The sequence below is a fragment of the Lonchura striata genome, chromosome 6, assembly GCF_046129695.1.
Source record: "Lonchura striata isolate bLonStr1 chromosome 6, bLonStr1.mat, whole genome shotgun sequence".
NCBI classification, from domain to species: Eukaryota; Metazoa; Chordata; class Aves; order Passeriformes; family Estrildidae; genus Lonchura; species Lonchura striata.
Window position 1 is genome coordinate 48,311,890 of NC_134608.1, and position 16,001 is coordinate 48,327,890.

Sequence of the window (16,001 nt, forward strand, 5' to 3'; positions counted from 1 at the left end):
ATGAGTTTTTATACTATAAACACATCTAGATATATGCAGAAAATAAATGACAACATAAATGATATGAAGATATGTAGTTTTCTGCTAATAGAAATGTAGTTATTCTTCCTGTATGCACAGGAGGTTTTGAGAAAAGAAGGAATATGCTACAATTTATTTTCACAGCAGAAATGCACTGCTGTTTTTAGTGAAGATCTCCATACATCTGCCCACCGTGTTCCTCTTTGGGACTACAACCTGCACTATGTGCTGTTGAGAATTTGGGGGTGTCCACCACTGTTGGGTCCCCCGTAGCCTTGGAGGCCACTTTGCTCAGAGCCCCTCTGCTAAGTGCTCAGCCCCCACCACCTCTCTCTTCTGATGCAGTTTGCCTTCCCTATCCCACAGGCAGCATTTAACAGGGAGTGCGGGAGTGATGGGAAGCGCCTGTGTGGACACGATGGTGTGCAAATTTATGTTACCTGCAAAACCCCTGGAGTTACCCACGACAAGTCAGTCTCCTGTGACCCCTCTTGGGTGACCCTGTCCGGGTGACCGGGGAGGTGTAACTCAGGAGGCGAAGGGCTTCTTCTTGTGCGGGTTTTTCCGGGCTGCGGTGACGGGGAGCGGGTGGTGGCTGCGCCCGGGCATCGCTGCTCTGCAAACCGAGCGAACGTCGTGGAGAGGGCCGGGTTGCCCCTTTGCCAGCTGGGCCGGGCAGCGCCTCCCCCGCCTCCCTGCAGCCCTCCCCTCGCTCGGGGGCGGCTCTCGCCCCTGCATAAAGCCGGCGGGGCCGGGCGCTGCCCCGAGCTGCCCGGCCATGCACCCCGCACCGCGCCGCGGAGCGTCCCTGGAGGCGGCGCCCAGCCCGCGGGACCCCGGCTGGCAGGTGGGCAGCGGGCTGGGCACGGGAGGAGCGGGCTGGGCACGGGAGGAGAGCAGGATAGGAACGGGGAGTGTGGGATGAACACAAGTAAGTGGAGCAGGATGGGCACGGGAGGAGCAGGATGGGCACGGGAGGAGAGCAGGATGGGCACGGAAAGTGTGGGGTGGGCACAGGTGAGGGGAGCAGGATGGGCACGGGAGGAGCGGGGTGGGCACAGGTGAGGAGAGCAGGATGGGCACGGAAAGTGTGGGGTGGGCACGGGAGGAGAGCAGGATGGGCACGGAAAGTGTGGGATGGGCACAGGTGAAAGGAGCAGGATGGGCACGGGAAGTGTGGGGTGGGCACAGGTGAGTGGAGCAGGATAGGAACGGGGAGTGTGGGATGAACACAAATAAGTGGAGCAGGACGGGCACGGGAGGAGCGGGATGGGCACAGGTGAGAAGAGCAGGATAGGAACAGGGAGTGTGGGATGGGCACGGGGAGTATGGGATGAGCACAGATACGGAGAGCAGGATGGGCACGGGAAGTGTGGGATGGGCACGGGGAGTATGGGATGGGCACGGGGAGTATGGGATGAGCACAGATGCGGAGAGCAGGATGGGCACGGGAAGTGTGGGGTGGGCACAGGTGAGGAGAGCAGGATAGGAACGGGGAGTGTGGGATGAACACAAGTAAGTGGAGCAGGATGGGCACGGGAAGTGCAGGATGGGATCCTCGCTGCCCAGCCCCGGGATCGGTCCTGGCTTGCGGAGTAGAGCAGCTTTCATGCAGTCACAGCTCGGGCGCTTCGCTGTTGCAGTTCTCGGAACGGGGATTTGGGAAAAACCGGGAGTTTCTGGTCCCGGTTATCTGGAGAACAGTAATTGGAGAGGCCTGGGGTGCGGCTCCTCTGGTGTCGGTGGCATTGGGATGGAGCTGCTGTTTCTGGATAAAAGAGGGGAAAAAAACCTCAAAATGTAAATGCGAGCGAGAATTTAAGGTAGAACAAAAGCAACTTTTGGTGTATCATTGCATAGGAGACAGAGTGATATAGCCCAGAAGAACTCACTCCTTGCTTTATTTATAGAACTCACTCCTTTTATTTATAATATTCCACATTATAGTGGGAAATTGCTTAGTGCATCAGAGGTCAGATAAAAGCAGCACTAAAGCAGTTGATAAAGTCTGTAAAATTCCTTGTGAAGACAAGAATGCTGACAGTAAAATTTCACAAAAATATTGCTTTGCTGTATCCCTGAGATACTTGGATGCCAAATAAGCTGCTCACTAAACTTTTGGTTTAGTGTCTGAGAGTTTAATCTTAGGAAGAACTTGGGTGTAGCTGGAAAATGTAATGTGATATCTAGTTGTGGTTACCCCTAACATTGTGTTTTCACCCTTCCCTAGAAGAGTGTTAAAAGGACAGTGACAAAGTAAGCAGCTACTTAAAGGGAAGAGAATATAAAATACCCATTGGCATTTTTTATTAATCATTATTAATGTCAATCAGTATAAAATACTTTGAAAATAATTTTTCTTCTTCAATTTATGAATTGAAATGGAATTTTTTTTTTAGGCAACTATGTATCCATCTGTATCTTTCTGTCTGTGAACATCCTTTGGGGAGAAGGAGAAAGGGAAGATAATTGCTATGGGTCCCAAAAAGTTCAATCTTTAACTGGACAGCACCTAATTATCTATCTAAGTAAAGGTCTTAGATTATCCCTGTGTATTTTCATCAAGACACAGTCAGGCTGGGGGAAGATCAGTTACTGATTTGCATCATTAATAAAAAGCATCAATGCAATATTAATTCCCCCTTCACCCTCAAAAAGCCCAAATGAAATACCATGCAAAGGAAAAGTTCCAGATTTTATTAGAGCTGAGTTGCTGAGTTACTGATGGAGAATAAAATATAAGTGAAGTGCAGTCACAGGAGGAAAGGAATTACTTCTGTATTAACATTTTCTCCTGTTGCCTTGCACCCAAATGGTTGCTGCATATTGTCTTCAGTATATTTTTTAATTAAGGCAAAATATTAGTTTTGGTGTAGGGTTAAATATGTATATGGCGTGCATTTGGCATTGTAAGCATCTTAATTTCTCTTGTCCAATCTGTAATTTCTAAGTTAGAGGTAATTTCTTGATATAAGAACATTCTATGTTCTGTTGATTTTCTTCATTGATCTCTTAAAAATATAACTTATAGATGTTGCCACCTGATCCCAGACAGCGTGTGGGCTGCAGCAGCAAAACACAAAAGAAGAGCATTAGTTTTTGGTGCAGGTATTCTGTGCCAGCTGTGCACCTCATAACATTGCATGCAACTGTTTCAAATGCCATAAAGGCTGATCCAGGCTGAAGGCAATGATCCTAGATGTGGAGTCAAGTTAACAATCTGCCTATTAGCCTCTTCTATAAGCCAGCCCTACATTTATTGCCTTTAAAGACCACCACCTAACTCTACTTGTAGTGGAGACTTCTTTGCTTCTCCTACAGCAGCACCATCTGAATAAGATTTGGCTCACACAAATGGCTCTCTGCACTTGAGAAAACAACCCATGACCTGTATGATTGTGGTGTTTGTAGCTTTTTATTTTCTGCTTGAAGTGAGTTTGCTCAGTGTCTGTTCCTGGCTCTTGTACTGGAGATCTGACACTGAAGTGTGCTGGGAAACCTGCAGGCTCAGCTGAACCCTGAATGGGCTTGCCACACACTTCCAGCAGAAAATTTGATGTCTGCACTCAAGCTGGTGGAGTTCATTGACTTTGGTGGATCAGAAACAGTGCAATGGCCTGACACTCTTGTCCAGGCTCATCATATTGTGGTGACTCATTAGAAGCGGGAACCCAGTCAGAAATCCAAATATTTTCATTACATCATTAAATCTGAAGAGACTGTATAAGGGAATAAAAGGAACTGGTGCATTTTTGTTTTGCTCTTTTCATTTCTGAAAAGGTCTCAAGATAGTGATCTTTAAAGATGTGTCAGATCAAAAAATAATTCCAAATAGCAATAATGTGGCTTCTTTCTTTCTCTCCTCTTTCTCACTGATTCAATCAGAAACCTCTCCTTTCATTCTTTCTTTTTTGCAAAATTTTAAGACATATGGGGGACAGTTTCTGCCCATAAGCCTGGTATTTTTTCTTTACTTCACATTTTCTCCATTCTTTACAGTTTCAGTATTATCTCTATTTATGACCTGGCTACATGCAGCTAAGAGTATGATCTGTGATAGCTGCTGATTTCCACAGAGTCACACAGGAGTGTGTGTGATCACTAGTGAGGTACAAAACCACACGGTCTGACAGTGTGGGGTGTCTGTGTTTTAGTGTGTGATTTGGGTGATTGTGCCAAGGGTTTGACACACGAATTAGGGGACATGGCAGATGGAGCAGCTTGGCTGTGATCAGAGAAGGACTGTCTCTATAGCCAACAGATTCTGGTCAGAAAAACATTTTACCTCCTTAGGTTTGTCTCCTTGCCCTATGAAAACAGTATTTTGCAGTTATGTAACAAGAGAGTGATTTTTCAGTTCTGATCTACTGAATCCTGATTCATCTTTTCCTACCTGTGTCCTGCGGGATTTGGATTATTCTCTTTGCCAGTGTTCACTGAACTTGCTAACAAGTGTTTTGTTCAAGATACTATTTCTTCTGACATCTTATTGCTCCCTTTCCTCCCAGTAGCAATGCTAGTTATAAACTATACATTAAAAATACTTTCTGCATCCTAGGGAATGAATAAAAATGTCCATAAAATCATTAAACTAAAAAAAAGGTATCTTGGTATTTCAATCTCTCACAAATTCTGTCTGTGACTAACTTTATTCTTATTATTGCATAATAATTGAATTAATATTTTTGCCTTTGTGGTTGATTAAAGCACAGCATTACCCAAGACACCCTGAAATGCAAAAACTTACACTTTTTGCACTCCTACCCATTCAAACAATTTTTTTTGTTGGTTTGCATCTAGTTAAATAAATCAGCTTACATGATGATTGAAGATAACAAAGAGAATGAAGACCATGCATCTGAAAGAGGAAGAACAGCCATCATTTTTTCCTTGAAGAATGAAGTTGGAGGACTTGTAAAAGCATTAAAACTCTTTCAGGTATGTATGTTATCATCTTTTAATCATCACAGCAGCTCTGCATTTTTAAATTGCTAGGGTAGTTGGAACACACTAGAATTGATTACATCTATTTATTAAGGATGGCACCCAAAATTATCCACAAAGGCAAATGTATGCCTCAGAAATTAGTTGATGGCTGGCTAAAACTCTTATCTGCACTGACTATACACTGAGAGAGGTTTGTCTTTTCCCCTTATGATAAGAAGATCAGCACCCAATGGTTTTGCTGGGAATAAGAACTGGTCTGAAGCCCCTGCTGATGGCAGGTAGGCATTTGGGGTATTGATCTGTACTGTGGGCAGTGCAGTGCCCTTGCAACACTGCCCAGCCAGACTGAAGGTGGCAGAGGAGCTGCAATTGCACAGCTGCTGGGCAGGTGCTGTGTGAGGAATATGTGCAGTGCCACTGTGCTCTGTTGTGTGGCTCTGCATGCTTTAGCCTGGCGTTTTCTCAACGTTCCTAATATAAAACACATCATTAAATAATTCTTCAGATTAAAGAAAAGTGAAACTAATGTCCTGAAAACTGATGCTTTTAAATCCCTTGTTTGCTTGTGAGATAATTATATGGTAACTTGATTGGCATTTTGGTGAATTTTGCTAATCAGCTTCCTATGGGAAGGATGAAAGAAAAAGGTCTATGAACTGAAACCTCCTTACTGTGCCTTTATGTGCTTCCCGAATGTAAATAAAACTGAAAGAACACAGGTTTGCTTTTATTTTCTTCTGAGTAGAAAATCAAACCTTTCCCCCCCTCCAATAAACAAATTGCTATCAAGAGATACAATTAACTAAAATAGCTTCACAGAGGTGGTGAATAGTTCATGGCAGTAGAATATTGATTTGAAAAACTATTTTAACTTTTAGTCAATTGTTTTTAGCCTATCTCTCTGAGAACATTGCTTCTTATTAAACAGGAGAAGCATGTAAATCTGGTACACATTGAATCACGGAAGTCCAAGAGACGAAATTCTGAGTTTGAGATCTTCGTGGACTGTGACAGTAACAGGGAACAACTGAATGAGATATTCCAGCTCCTGAAATCCCATGTCAACATCGTCTCCGTGAGCCCAACAGAACATTTCAATGTCCAGGAAGATGGTAGGTACAAAAGGCAGTTCTGATAAAAATGTACTTCCAAACGTGTTGGTTCGAAACCTTTTTATGGCCCCACCTGCACTTGTGCCGTGTCTTCAGGCTCCTGCTACCAGGTACCTGTATCTGTGTTATGTGTGAGTGTAGTCTGGCCTGAACCAGGGAGTTCAGGCTTTGTCAGGCTGTTACAAAATGTGTGTCTGCTGTCTGTGCTCCTGTCCCTTCCCTGCACAGCCCAGCTGGCACCAGTGGGAGCCCTGCATCCGTGCAGGTCAAAGTCTGAGTGCAGGGCTCGAGTACACTACAATGGCAGAGGTGTGACACTGACAGTTCAGACACTGGGCAGAGTGGAGGATGGATTCTGCAGCTTCCTCATTTAGTTCTTGATTTTGTTGTCTTTTTTATCCACTTTTAATCGTAACTGGCTACTTAAATTAGTATGACAGAGGTGCCTTTTATTTTTAGATACTGCATGTTGTGTTTACCAGAGACCAAAATTCAGGTCAACAGGAAGCTGGTCCCATGTGTTTCTCAATCATTGTGCTTGGGAAGGAGAGATCTGGAGTTCTTGGATAAAATGGCTTACTGTAGCCCTAAGTAAGGGGAAATTCAATCTAAACAATCTCCTGATCTTTTTAAGTAAACTGAAGAGCATTGAGGCAGAAAAATAGTGTATTAACTGCTCTGCCAAGGGCTTGGCAAAAAACTCTCTTAGACTAAAAATACCCCAAAGGAGTTGGTAGCAAAGCTGTAGTGATGCTCCTCTCTCAGGCAGCAGGGTCTCCTGCTCCTCCTGCCCCCCATACCTCTCAAGGCAAAGCTGGATGCTTCCCACATACATAACCACGGAGAAACATCCATTTCCCATGGCCAGTAAACCATGATGAGAGGACTCTAACCTGCTCCCGCTCTGCCCAGGGACCACAGACAAATCACTCTGTTCTCCTTTGCACCCTTTGTGCCCTATGAGATTCCCAGCAGTTGTACACAAGGAGACCTTGTCTCTGTGGGATCCTCTAGATGCTACTCTAAATACAGCAGAGAAAGCCATGCTAACTTTCCTTCCCAGAGGCTCTGGGGCTGGCTGTGCTCTGCAGGCAGTCTGTGACAGTGACCAAGGAGGAAGTGTGAGCTGGAGGCTGGTGCCAGATAGGCAGAGGACTCCCTTGTCTTATTGATGCCCCTTTAATTTATGGAGTGAGCTGTAACCACCAGAGCCATAGCTGAAAGCAGCGTTTCCTCCCTGGGTGTGCTGGGTGTTATTAATAATCCTGTGGATTCCATGCCTTCCCTAGGCATGGAGAACGTTCCCTGGTTTCCGAAGAAGATCTCAGATTTGGATAAGTGTGCAAACCGGGTGCTGATGTACGGGTCTGACTTGGATGCCGACCATCCCGTGAGTACTTTTCCCTCCCTACACTCAGTAGTTGGAAATGTACTTTGTGGAGCTGACCTAAAAAAATTGCAGCTTTTCCTCCTCCCTTTCCTCTCCCTCAATGGCGTCTCTGGGGGTCTGAGCACCTTCTCTTGGTCTCTTTCTTTGTTCAGGGAAGACTGACTGAATTCAGTTCCTGTGCTTCTCTGCAGGGCTTACTTGTGGAAGAACTCCAGATCTGGGCCCTGAGTGGTCACATACAAATTAAAGAAGCTGAAAAAAAGTTATTTTCAGGCAGGCTTTCTTCGTCCTTTTTCTCTCTTCCTTACTGAGAAACCAAACTGGTATTTGGGCAGTGAAAATGGGCAATTTGTTCTGTATTTTGAATAATCATGCAAGTAACAAACTTGGTATAAATACTGATATGACTAAAATGAATCCTTCTCTACGAAATATATAGTTGCATAAATCAGCTGATTCCTACTTTGGAGCATTTGCTCAGTTCACATGTATTAAATATTTCAGACTACAGCTATGAGTTTCCTGCCCACTCCTTTCATTCTTTCACATCATACTTTTCTATTCTCCAGCTGAAGAAATGTCAAGTGTCCTGTTTTAAACTGATTTATTTATTATGGCTTGGAAACTCATTGAACTGTGCTTTCCTTTGTGCCCACCAGGGTTTCAAGGACAACGTTTATCGCAAGAGGCGAAAGTATTTTGCAGACCTGGCTATGAACTACAAACAGTAAGCTTGAATTCTTCCAGAAGAAACCTTCTGGGTGCTTTGAAATAACAGCAGAATGGGCTGTGAGGAGCTCACCTTCCTGGGCTCAGATCAGGCTGAGACATGCAGGTTCAGCTCAGGGATCAGAGCCAAGGAGGTGAAGGGAAGGAATATGTGGGGCAAGATGAGAAGGTAGATCAATGCAGCTCTGGTCAGTCAGAGGCTGTGTGGCTTGGCCAGCTGCTCTGCAAAGGAGAGGAAGGGGAGGCAAATCCCAATGTACATCCCAGTGACCACTGAGAGTATACTTTCTGAGCAAATTTTAAAACTTGAATTTTCTTTCCTGGTTCAAACTAGCATGTGTGATGTGTAGATAAGAAGTTTTCTGTGAAAATAAATTCTAAGAGCTTCTGTCTTTAGAGATGCTTCTTGGCAGGGGGTGGAGCTCTTAAAGCAGTAAGAGATTCATAATCCAGTGCTGTAAATTCTTTCTAAATGTGATTTTCATGCAGCCTGATTGAATTTAGGTGTCAAGTTTCTCAACTGAAAATGACCTAGAAAGGTCTGTATTTAGAGTTCTATTGCACTGTGTGTTTAATGCAACTGGTTGCTACAATCCCAAGTTGATTACTGTCAATGTGTTGTTGACAGAGATTCCCTTGGGAAAGCATTTTCCATGCCAGTTCCCTGGCTGGCAGTGGAAATGCAGTGTAACACTGGCCTTGCCATAATCCACTTTATCCAAGGTCCTGAGGACTAAGTAGGAAAGAGAGACTAAAATTAATATGCTCAGACAGGCACTTGTCTCCTCTGCACAGAAGCATGATTTTTACCTGATGTGTATATTTAGCTGCTGTCACACAATGTGTTGTTAATTTAGGGAGTTCTCTTTTCCAAAAACAAATTAAAAGGGTAATGGAAAATAATTGCAGACTTAGAAATCCAACATGGAAAAGGATGTGTTATCAGCTCCTGAAGCTGTGAAGAGATTGTATAGGTATTTTAAACCTCCCTCTTGGCATTAAACAATTAAGAAACTGTTTACAGAACCAATGCTTTAAGTGAGGTCTATGCAAAGATTCCTGACGACTTGTTAAAGAGAAAAAAAGGCAAATCCTTAGACTAAAAGCATTCCAGGACATAGACCAGATCTCACTGTGTATTTGACAGAGTCTAATGCCAGGTGTCACAGTCATACAGGTGTTTAATACTAATAGTAGGTAAATGACTCACCTCTTATTAGCCATTTTCTAGGGAATGTCCTTTCTTTCTTCCTCTTCTCCTTGCAGTGGTGACCCAATCCCCAAGATTGAATTCACTGAGGAGGAGATCAAGACTTGGGGGATTGTGTACCGAGAGCTTAACAATCTTTACCCAAATTATGCCTGCAGAGAGTACCTTAAAAACCTGCCCTTGCTCACCAAACACTGTGGGTACAGGGAAGACAATATCCCCCAGCTGGAAGATGTGTCCCGCTTCCTGAAAGGTAATGCGCTTGTTTTCTAAAATGTTCTGATTTTCAAAATAAACTGAGGTCCACTGCAAATCCCACTATTTTGTAGGCACAAAGAAACATTCGTGGTGATTTGTGTTCATTCTGGTCCTTTAAGAGGCCTTTTGGCCATTTGTGTTTTAATGTATCATATCTTCAGTGCATGCAGTGATATGTGAGGGGCAGGGTCTGAAAAGATTTTTAGGACTGGCTAAGGAGATCCTGGCTGTATTGTTGACTCTAGGCATGGAATCCTAGGAAATCCACTGGCACAGAGGTAGGGCCATTTTAAAAAACGTTGCTCACTCTTAAGCCTATGCCTAATTTTTCTAATCATGCCTCATTTTCCTACATGCTTTTGAGCCAAGGTAGTGCTGTGGCTGTCACCTCAGCTCCAGCAGGAAAGCTGACAACGTTGTGCACCCTGTGCTAAACTAATATACAGTTTGTCTGGTCCCTTTCAGAGCGCACAGGCTTCACCATTCGCCCCGTGGCTGGATATCTGTCACCCAGAGACTTCTTGGCAGGATTAGCATTCCGAGTTTTTCACTGCACTCAATATGTCAGGCACAGCTCGGACCCTCTCTATACACCAGAGCCGTGAGTTGTTCAATCCTGGGGTAGAATTTGTGAGAAAGTTTTGAATCTTGCTTGCCCAAAGCCAAGTTACTTAAAAGTTGTTCAAGAACACCAGTATAAAACTTATTTTTAAGGTGCTGAAGGCTCAGCCTTCATCCTGAATGTAATGAATTTACAGCATGCTGAAGTGCCACCTTCGTAAGTGCAGGATTTTCAAAAGTACAGCTTGCTATTGGAGATCTTTTACTGATATCACTGTGTGCAGTTAGTTTAATATCCAGTTGCCTTGCAAAGGGGAAGCTCAGACCTTAATTTTAGGCATCTTCATTTAAAAATCTGATTCTGTGCACTTTATATAGTGTTGGTATGATCTGCTCTGTTGCTTTCAGAGAAATGGGTGACACTTTTCTGTCTGTTGGGTAATGAAGTTTAATGCAAGACATTTTGTCTCTTCAGTGGTGCTGCTTTTTCACTTTGCCACAAAGACAAATCAGATTTCTTGTTGCTTTGATTCTTAAGATTTTTTAAAGCTTTATGAGTTTACATTCTGTTAGAAAACTTTCCCACACAATTTCCATAAACAACATATTGTTTTACATTCCTTCATGGGAATAGAGAAACTTAATGTACTAGTAGTTTGTCCAATGTCTTTAGAGAGGTGGCCCATTCACTCTCCAGTCCACTGTCACCTTTGGAAAAGTATAAAAGTTGGAGTCAGAAAATGAACTTTCTTCTTTACCTTGCAAATAGCAAGTAGCTTGCATCATACTTTCACATATCATATAACAACAATTTCTTGCTTTGTTTCTTTTTCCAGTGATACCTGCCATGAGCTCCTAGGCCATGTCCCTCTTTTGGCTGAACCCAGTTTTGCTCAGTTCTCCCAGGAAATTGGTCTTGCATCACTTGGGGCATCAGATGAGGCTGTCCAAAAACTAGCAACAGTGAGTGTTTGATTCTATCAAAAGCTTTGATAGAATTTGATGGGGATTCCATCAAAAGCTTTGTGCTTTACTAGGCTGATCCCATGCCATCAAATAAATTTAGAACTTCTCATCATGTTAGCCACACCAGCTGCTAGATCTTTGTGTTGCACTGGTCCCTGGATTTTAAAGCATGAAAAAATTTTCCATACTTGGAAAAAAAAACCACTTTAAAGTTGGAATGGTTGGTATTTTTCTTCACTCTGCTGTCAAGTAATGGTTCAGTTTCTAGTAATAGCTTACTTCTTGCAGACTGAAATTTTATGGTCTATTTCTTTCAGACAAAGTCTTATTCTTCTGGGAACATGATTCAATGATTTGAAAGTGTTATATTTCTTTAATGCATAGAGTGAATTGAAATTATATGGTATTGAATATGGTGAGTGATAGCATTAGATACCTTTCAGTTGAAAAATTAAAATTCTATAAACTAAACTAATTTTCTGGATATCAGCCTCTGGATGCCTTAGCAAGAGTATTTTTAAGATTAAAAGTACATTTTGATGAAAAATAATTGGTGTCAGTTATGCAAGAACTAGCTTGCTGATTTTTAAAATTTCTTTTCCAGTGTCATGTAGCTAGTGGTAGAACTTGTACTACCTTCAGTGGGAGCAGAAATAAGCCATCTATGAAAACTGTTCCTTCCTGTATAGCTGCAGAAATCCTGAAATTCAGCAAACAGAATGTCTTTAATTTTACAGCACACTAAGCAAATGACAAACTAATTGCAGTGGGCTGTTCTCAGGTACTCAGAGATCCTCTCTATCCAGTGCTTGTTTTAAGCTGAGGCTGTGATTTCATGTCAGTATTTCTCAAAACAGATTTACACCTCGATGTTTGCACTGGCATTAGCATCTTCCAGCCCAGCTGCGTGATCTATAACATCCACCTTTCTTATGAGAAACATGCAATCCTGTGGTTCTTCATCCTTCCATTCTGGCTTTCCTCCTCTCTAAATGTCTCAGGATAACTGAATGACAACTATCTGATATTTGCAACTCTTTGATGCTACCTATAATGCTACCTCCCATCTAGTTCACCTCAGCATCTTTGATGAAGGCTGAATTCTTTTACTTCCTTCTCTTTCAGTGCTACTTCTTCACGGTAGAGTTTGGCTTGTGCAAGCAAGAGGGGCAGCTACGAGTTTATGGGGCTGGCTTGCTCTCTTCCATTAGTGAGCTCAAGGTAAGAATGGCTACTGCTTGTTTGCCTCTTTTCTTTGTATCTCATTATTATTGCCACTGTTTCCCCCTGCTTTTTATGAAGTATAATTTCTTGATGTTATTGTCCAGGTAAGTATTTTCAAATCAAAGTTTTGTTTGTTTAACCAGATTCTGAAAATATTACTCTTGTTTATACACAAACCTTGTATATAAACCTTGTTTATACACAAGCCTTGTGTCTGTGGAGTCCCTTTTCTCACCCAGACTGACAGAATATGACTGTTCAGATTAATTCAGTTTGTTAGGCTTTAATCACTCTTCATCTGCAGATAAAAATTTTAACATGAGATGCACTAAAATCATCTCACATAATCATTTTTATTCACTTTATCACATGTCATCTTCCTCCTGGATTCTTTGGATGGTGATGTTCCTCTGACCCATGGTAACGCCTTATCAGCACTCACTCTCTGACAGCGCCAAAGTCAAACCTTTTGACCCAAAGGTCACCTGCAAGCAAGAATGTATCATTACAACTTTCCAGGAGGTTTACTTTGTTTCTGAAAGTTTTGAAGAAGCAAAGGAAAAGATGAGGTACAGATTCTGCCCCCCCCTCCCCACCCCCATTCTTTTTATAAAAGCAGATTTGATTTTCTATCTCTATAAAAAATGTGGTGTAGCAGCACCAAATCCTTTTAGTCTTATCACAGTTTTCTAACTATTTTTCACAGTAAAAGAATTTTGGTTAGTATTTTCTTAGCCTTTCAGGTAGTGGGTGGGGACTGTTTTTAAGTACTTTAAAAAAGTGGTTATTGATACTGGCTGCATACAGAGAAAGCATTTGTGGTTTATGTCTTATTTATAACACCCTCTTTTGGTTATAGCACACTCATTTTTTTTTTCTTTTGCTTTTTTTTTCTTTTTTTTTTTTTTTTTTTTTTTAACCTCAATAGAGAGTTTGCAAAAACCATCAAGCGCCCCTTTGGGGTGAAGTACAATCCCTACACTCAGAGTGTGCAGGTCCTGAAAGACACGAAGAGCATCGCCAGCGTGGTGAACGAGCTGCGCCACGAGCTGGACATTGTCAGCGATGCCCTCAGCAAGATGGGCAAGCAGCTGGAAGTCTAACACCCTGCCAGCACTGGGCTGCAAGCCAGTTCTTCCCTTTCCCCACTGATTTCTTTCCAGGCATATGATGTGTTGCATGCAGGACTCACTCCTTTACTCATGGAAGAATGATCGGCCCATAAGAATACAACAATTTAATCTCATTGCACTCTGTAAATTTCCTCACATAAATGCATTCCTCCATCCCCCTTAGGTAAAAAAGGTCCAGAGTTGCCTTTTAGAAGCTTGTAGGGGGATGGAGAAACTGTTAGACTGGAGAAAAAGTGGTCTGTGGATCAGGGCTGGGATCAGGTGCTGCAAGGAGGTGGCTTATGAGGCGAAAATAGAGTAATTCACCCTAGGGAGAATTCAATTTTTGACTCCAGCAGTCTACGCTACTGATTGTAGAGTGCTGAAGACTTGACAGCATAGGAGCTGTGGTAATTCAGTGTTTCAAAGCCTGTGCTACTTAGTTTGAGACTTGAATGATTACGATGCAGGCATCAGGACACATATAGCTGGAGGTTCAACATGATAAAAGGGAGGGGTCAAATCTTGCTTTCAAAGGGATTACTCTTGCCACAAAGAGTTGCAAATGTGATGTTTGGCATGCTTCTTGTATAAGGCAGAAATACAGCTGTTGCCTGAAATCCCAATTATGTTTATTTTAAGCAATTTGCTATTGACTAAGAGCCAGGGTTTTTGTTGCTGTCCTTGCTATTGCACCTGAGGGAAGACCTTTCCTTACAGAGATACCATTTGCCTTTTTCCTGATTGAATTAATTTAGCAAAAAATACATCAAGCATTGACTTAGCATGAAGCCCAAAATCATTTCCAAACTGCAACTTTGTATTCAAAATAGCTTAATTAGCTCTAAAATAACATCAAAGTTTAAAATAACACCCAAAGCTCATAGACCAGCGTGTTTTATGGAAAAATAAACATCCTGTTGATTGCTCAGTCACTTTTTCGACCTGCACAAGCTGCACAAATATACGTTTATCTTCTTCTTTACCTGACCTGAACACCTTCATTCCCTGTTTATCAAACTATAATTGAAAGGCCCAAGCATTTCATAGGAATTCAGTGGCTACAAAGGCAACAAACTACCTTGTAGTTTAAAGTGTACCTGATCCCAAAAAGCACTTTAGAAATGTAGGCAAGCAATGTCCTGCTGAATTGTCTGCATTGCACAGTAGCAAACTTGCCCATGTTGCGGGTTCCCCAGTTCCAAGCACCCTGCAGGGAGTGCAAAGCTTCTGTTTCACCTGTTCTGGCATGGACACATGTGCAGGATGTGAGACATTTGTGTGGGGGATCTGTGATGTGCAGGGTGCATTTGATAGGGGGGATCTGTGATGTGCAGGGTACATTTAACAGCACCCTAGGGTCTGGTTTTTTTATATGTAGATCTTATCAGGAAATCCAGAAAGTGTACTGGAAGAACGAGCTGAAATCTTAAATACACTGGAGATGCTAGCCCAGGATTTTGAGAACTTGAAAGGACTTTCATGAAACCTCTGCTTGAAAATTAGTTTGAGTTTCATATGCTTTCTAGTAGGACACCTCTGCTCCACAAGCAATTGCCAGGCCAACCTTTCCAAGAATACTCACTGTTTAAATCAAGACTAGGTTGTCTTTTCTGTGGCTATTAACCCACTATAACTTTGTTTTAAAGAGCATTTAAGATGTAGAATTATGGTCTACAATATTTATGGCTTACATTGCACTTAATTTAAAAATAGATTTTAGGAACTTTGTCTTTCTAAAGAAGAAATGTTCTTCTAAGTGAGTAGTAAGGGAGGATTTGTTTTGTCTGCTTCTGTGATAACAGTTAATATTCAGCTACAGTTTTAACAACATTGGATTTTTGATGTTGTTGAAATATACATAGGTCTGTGTTACTTCAAGACTTGTCTGAACTATGTATATGTTCTTAAACTTGTTAAAGTAGCCCCTACTTTCAAGTACTTTGTAAAACCAGCAGTTGTATCTTTATTTGCATTTGTGTAGCAAAACAAAAAGTAAACTGCTAGAAGTAATACCGAGGCGACGCATTTATTTCCACGGCACTAACAACGTGTGTGCTTGGCTTCGCCTACCCAAACCTTCTGTAAAACGATGATAATTTAAGTATTTTAAACCATTATGGAGGCTTAAATGTCAACGAAATAAAGGAGTTGCTGATAATTATCAGGAGCACCCAAGCCCTTTACTTCGGCACCGTAGCAATAAACAGATGGGAGGAAAGCTCAGGTGTTTACAATTTGCTGGGTGGGGGTGTGGGTGTTAAATGTCATTGGAATGGGTCCCAAAGTCTCTGCGTGCTGTGGGCAGCGGGTTTGCTGCAGAGCCCGGGCAGCTCAGCTCCTGACATGGACATGGGTCTGCACAAACCTCAACTTCCGAACTTTGGGAGAAAACAGGGCGTTCAAGGCGGGATGTGTGGCAGGCGGCTCGGAAAGGCTGCGCCTTCCCAGTGCCTGAGCCGGGGGGAAAG

At 42.5% G+C, this 16,001-nt stretch overlaps 1 protein-coding gene across 2 annotated transcripts; it reads left to right on the plus strand.

Annotated features, from left to right (window-relative positions):
* The first annotated feature begins 768 nt into the window (after window positions 1-768).
* On the plus strand, window positions 769-15,691 carry TPH1 (tryptophan hydroxylase 1). Of its 2 annotated transcripts, XM_021525668.2 has the most exons (11): window positions 769-868; window positions 4,822-4,959; window positions 5,897-6,080; window positions 7,370-7,470; window positions 8,130-8,197; window positions 9,466-9,662; window positions 10,133-10,268; window positions 11,065-11,191; window positions 12,320-12,415; window positions 12,854-12,987; window positions 13,347-15,691. In XM_021525668.2, the coding sequence occupies exons 1-11, from the start codon at window positions 800-802 to the stop codon at window positions 13,519-13,521; spliced, it is 1,425 nt and encodes a 474-aa protein (XP_021381343.2). In that variant the 5' UTR covers window positions 769-799; the 3' UTR covers window positions 13,522-15,691. The 2 variants fall into 2 exon arrangements, with proteins under 2 accessions (XP_021381343.2, XP_077640396.1); XM_077784270.1 differs by lacking the exons at window positions 9,466-9,662; window positions 10,133-10,268.
* The last annotated feature ends 310 nt before the right edge of the window (window positions 15,692-16,001 follow it).

Coding starts and splice junctions, on each gene's coding strand:
- TPH1 (XM_021525668.2), top strand. CDS start 800: ATGCACCCCGCACCGCGCCGCGGAGCGTCCCTGGAGGCGGCGCCCAGC. Junction 7,471..8,129: donor ACTTGGATGCCGACCATCCC/GTGAGTACTTTT, acceptor TGTGCCCACCAG/GGTTTCAAGGACAACGTTTA. Junction 12,416..12,853: donor CTTCCATTAGTGAGCTCAAG/GTAAGAATGGCT, acceptor ACGCCTTATCAG/CACTCACTCTCTGACAGCGC.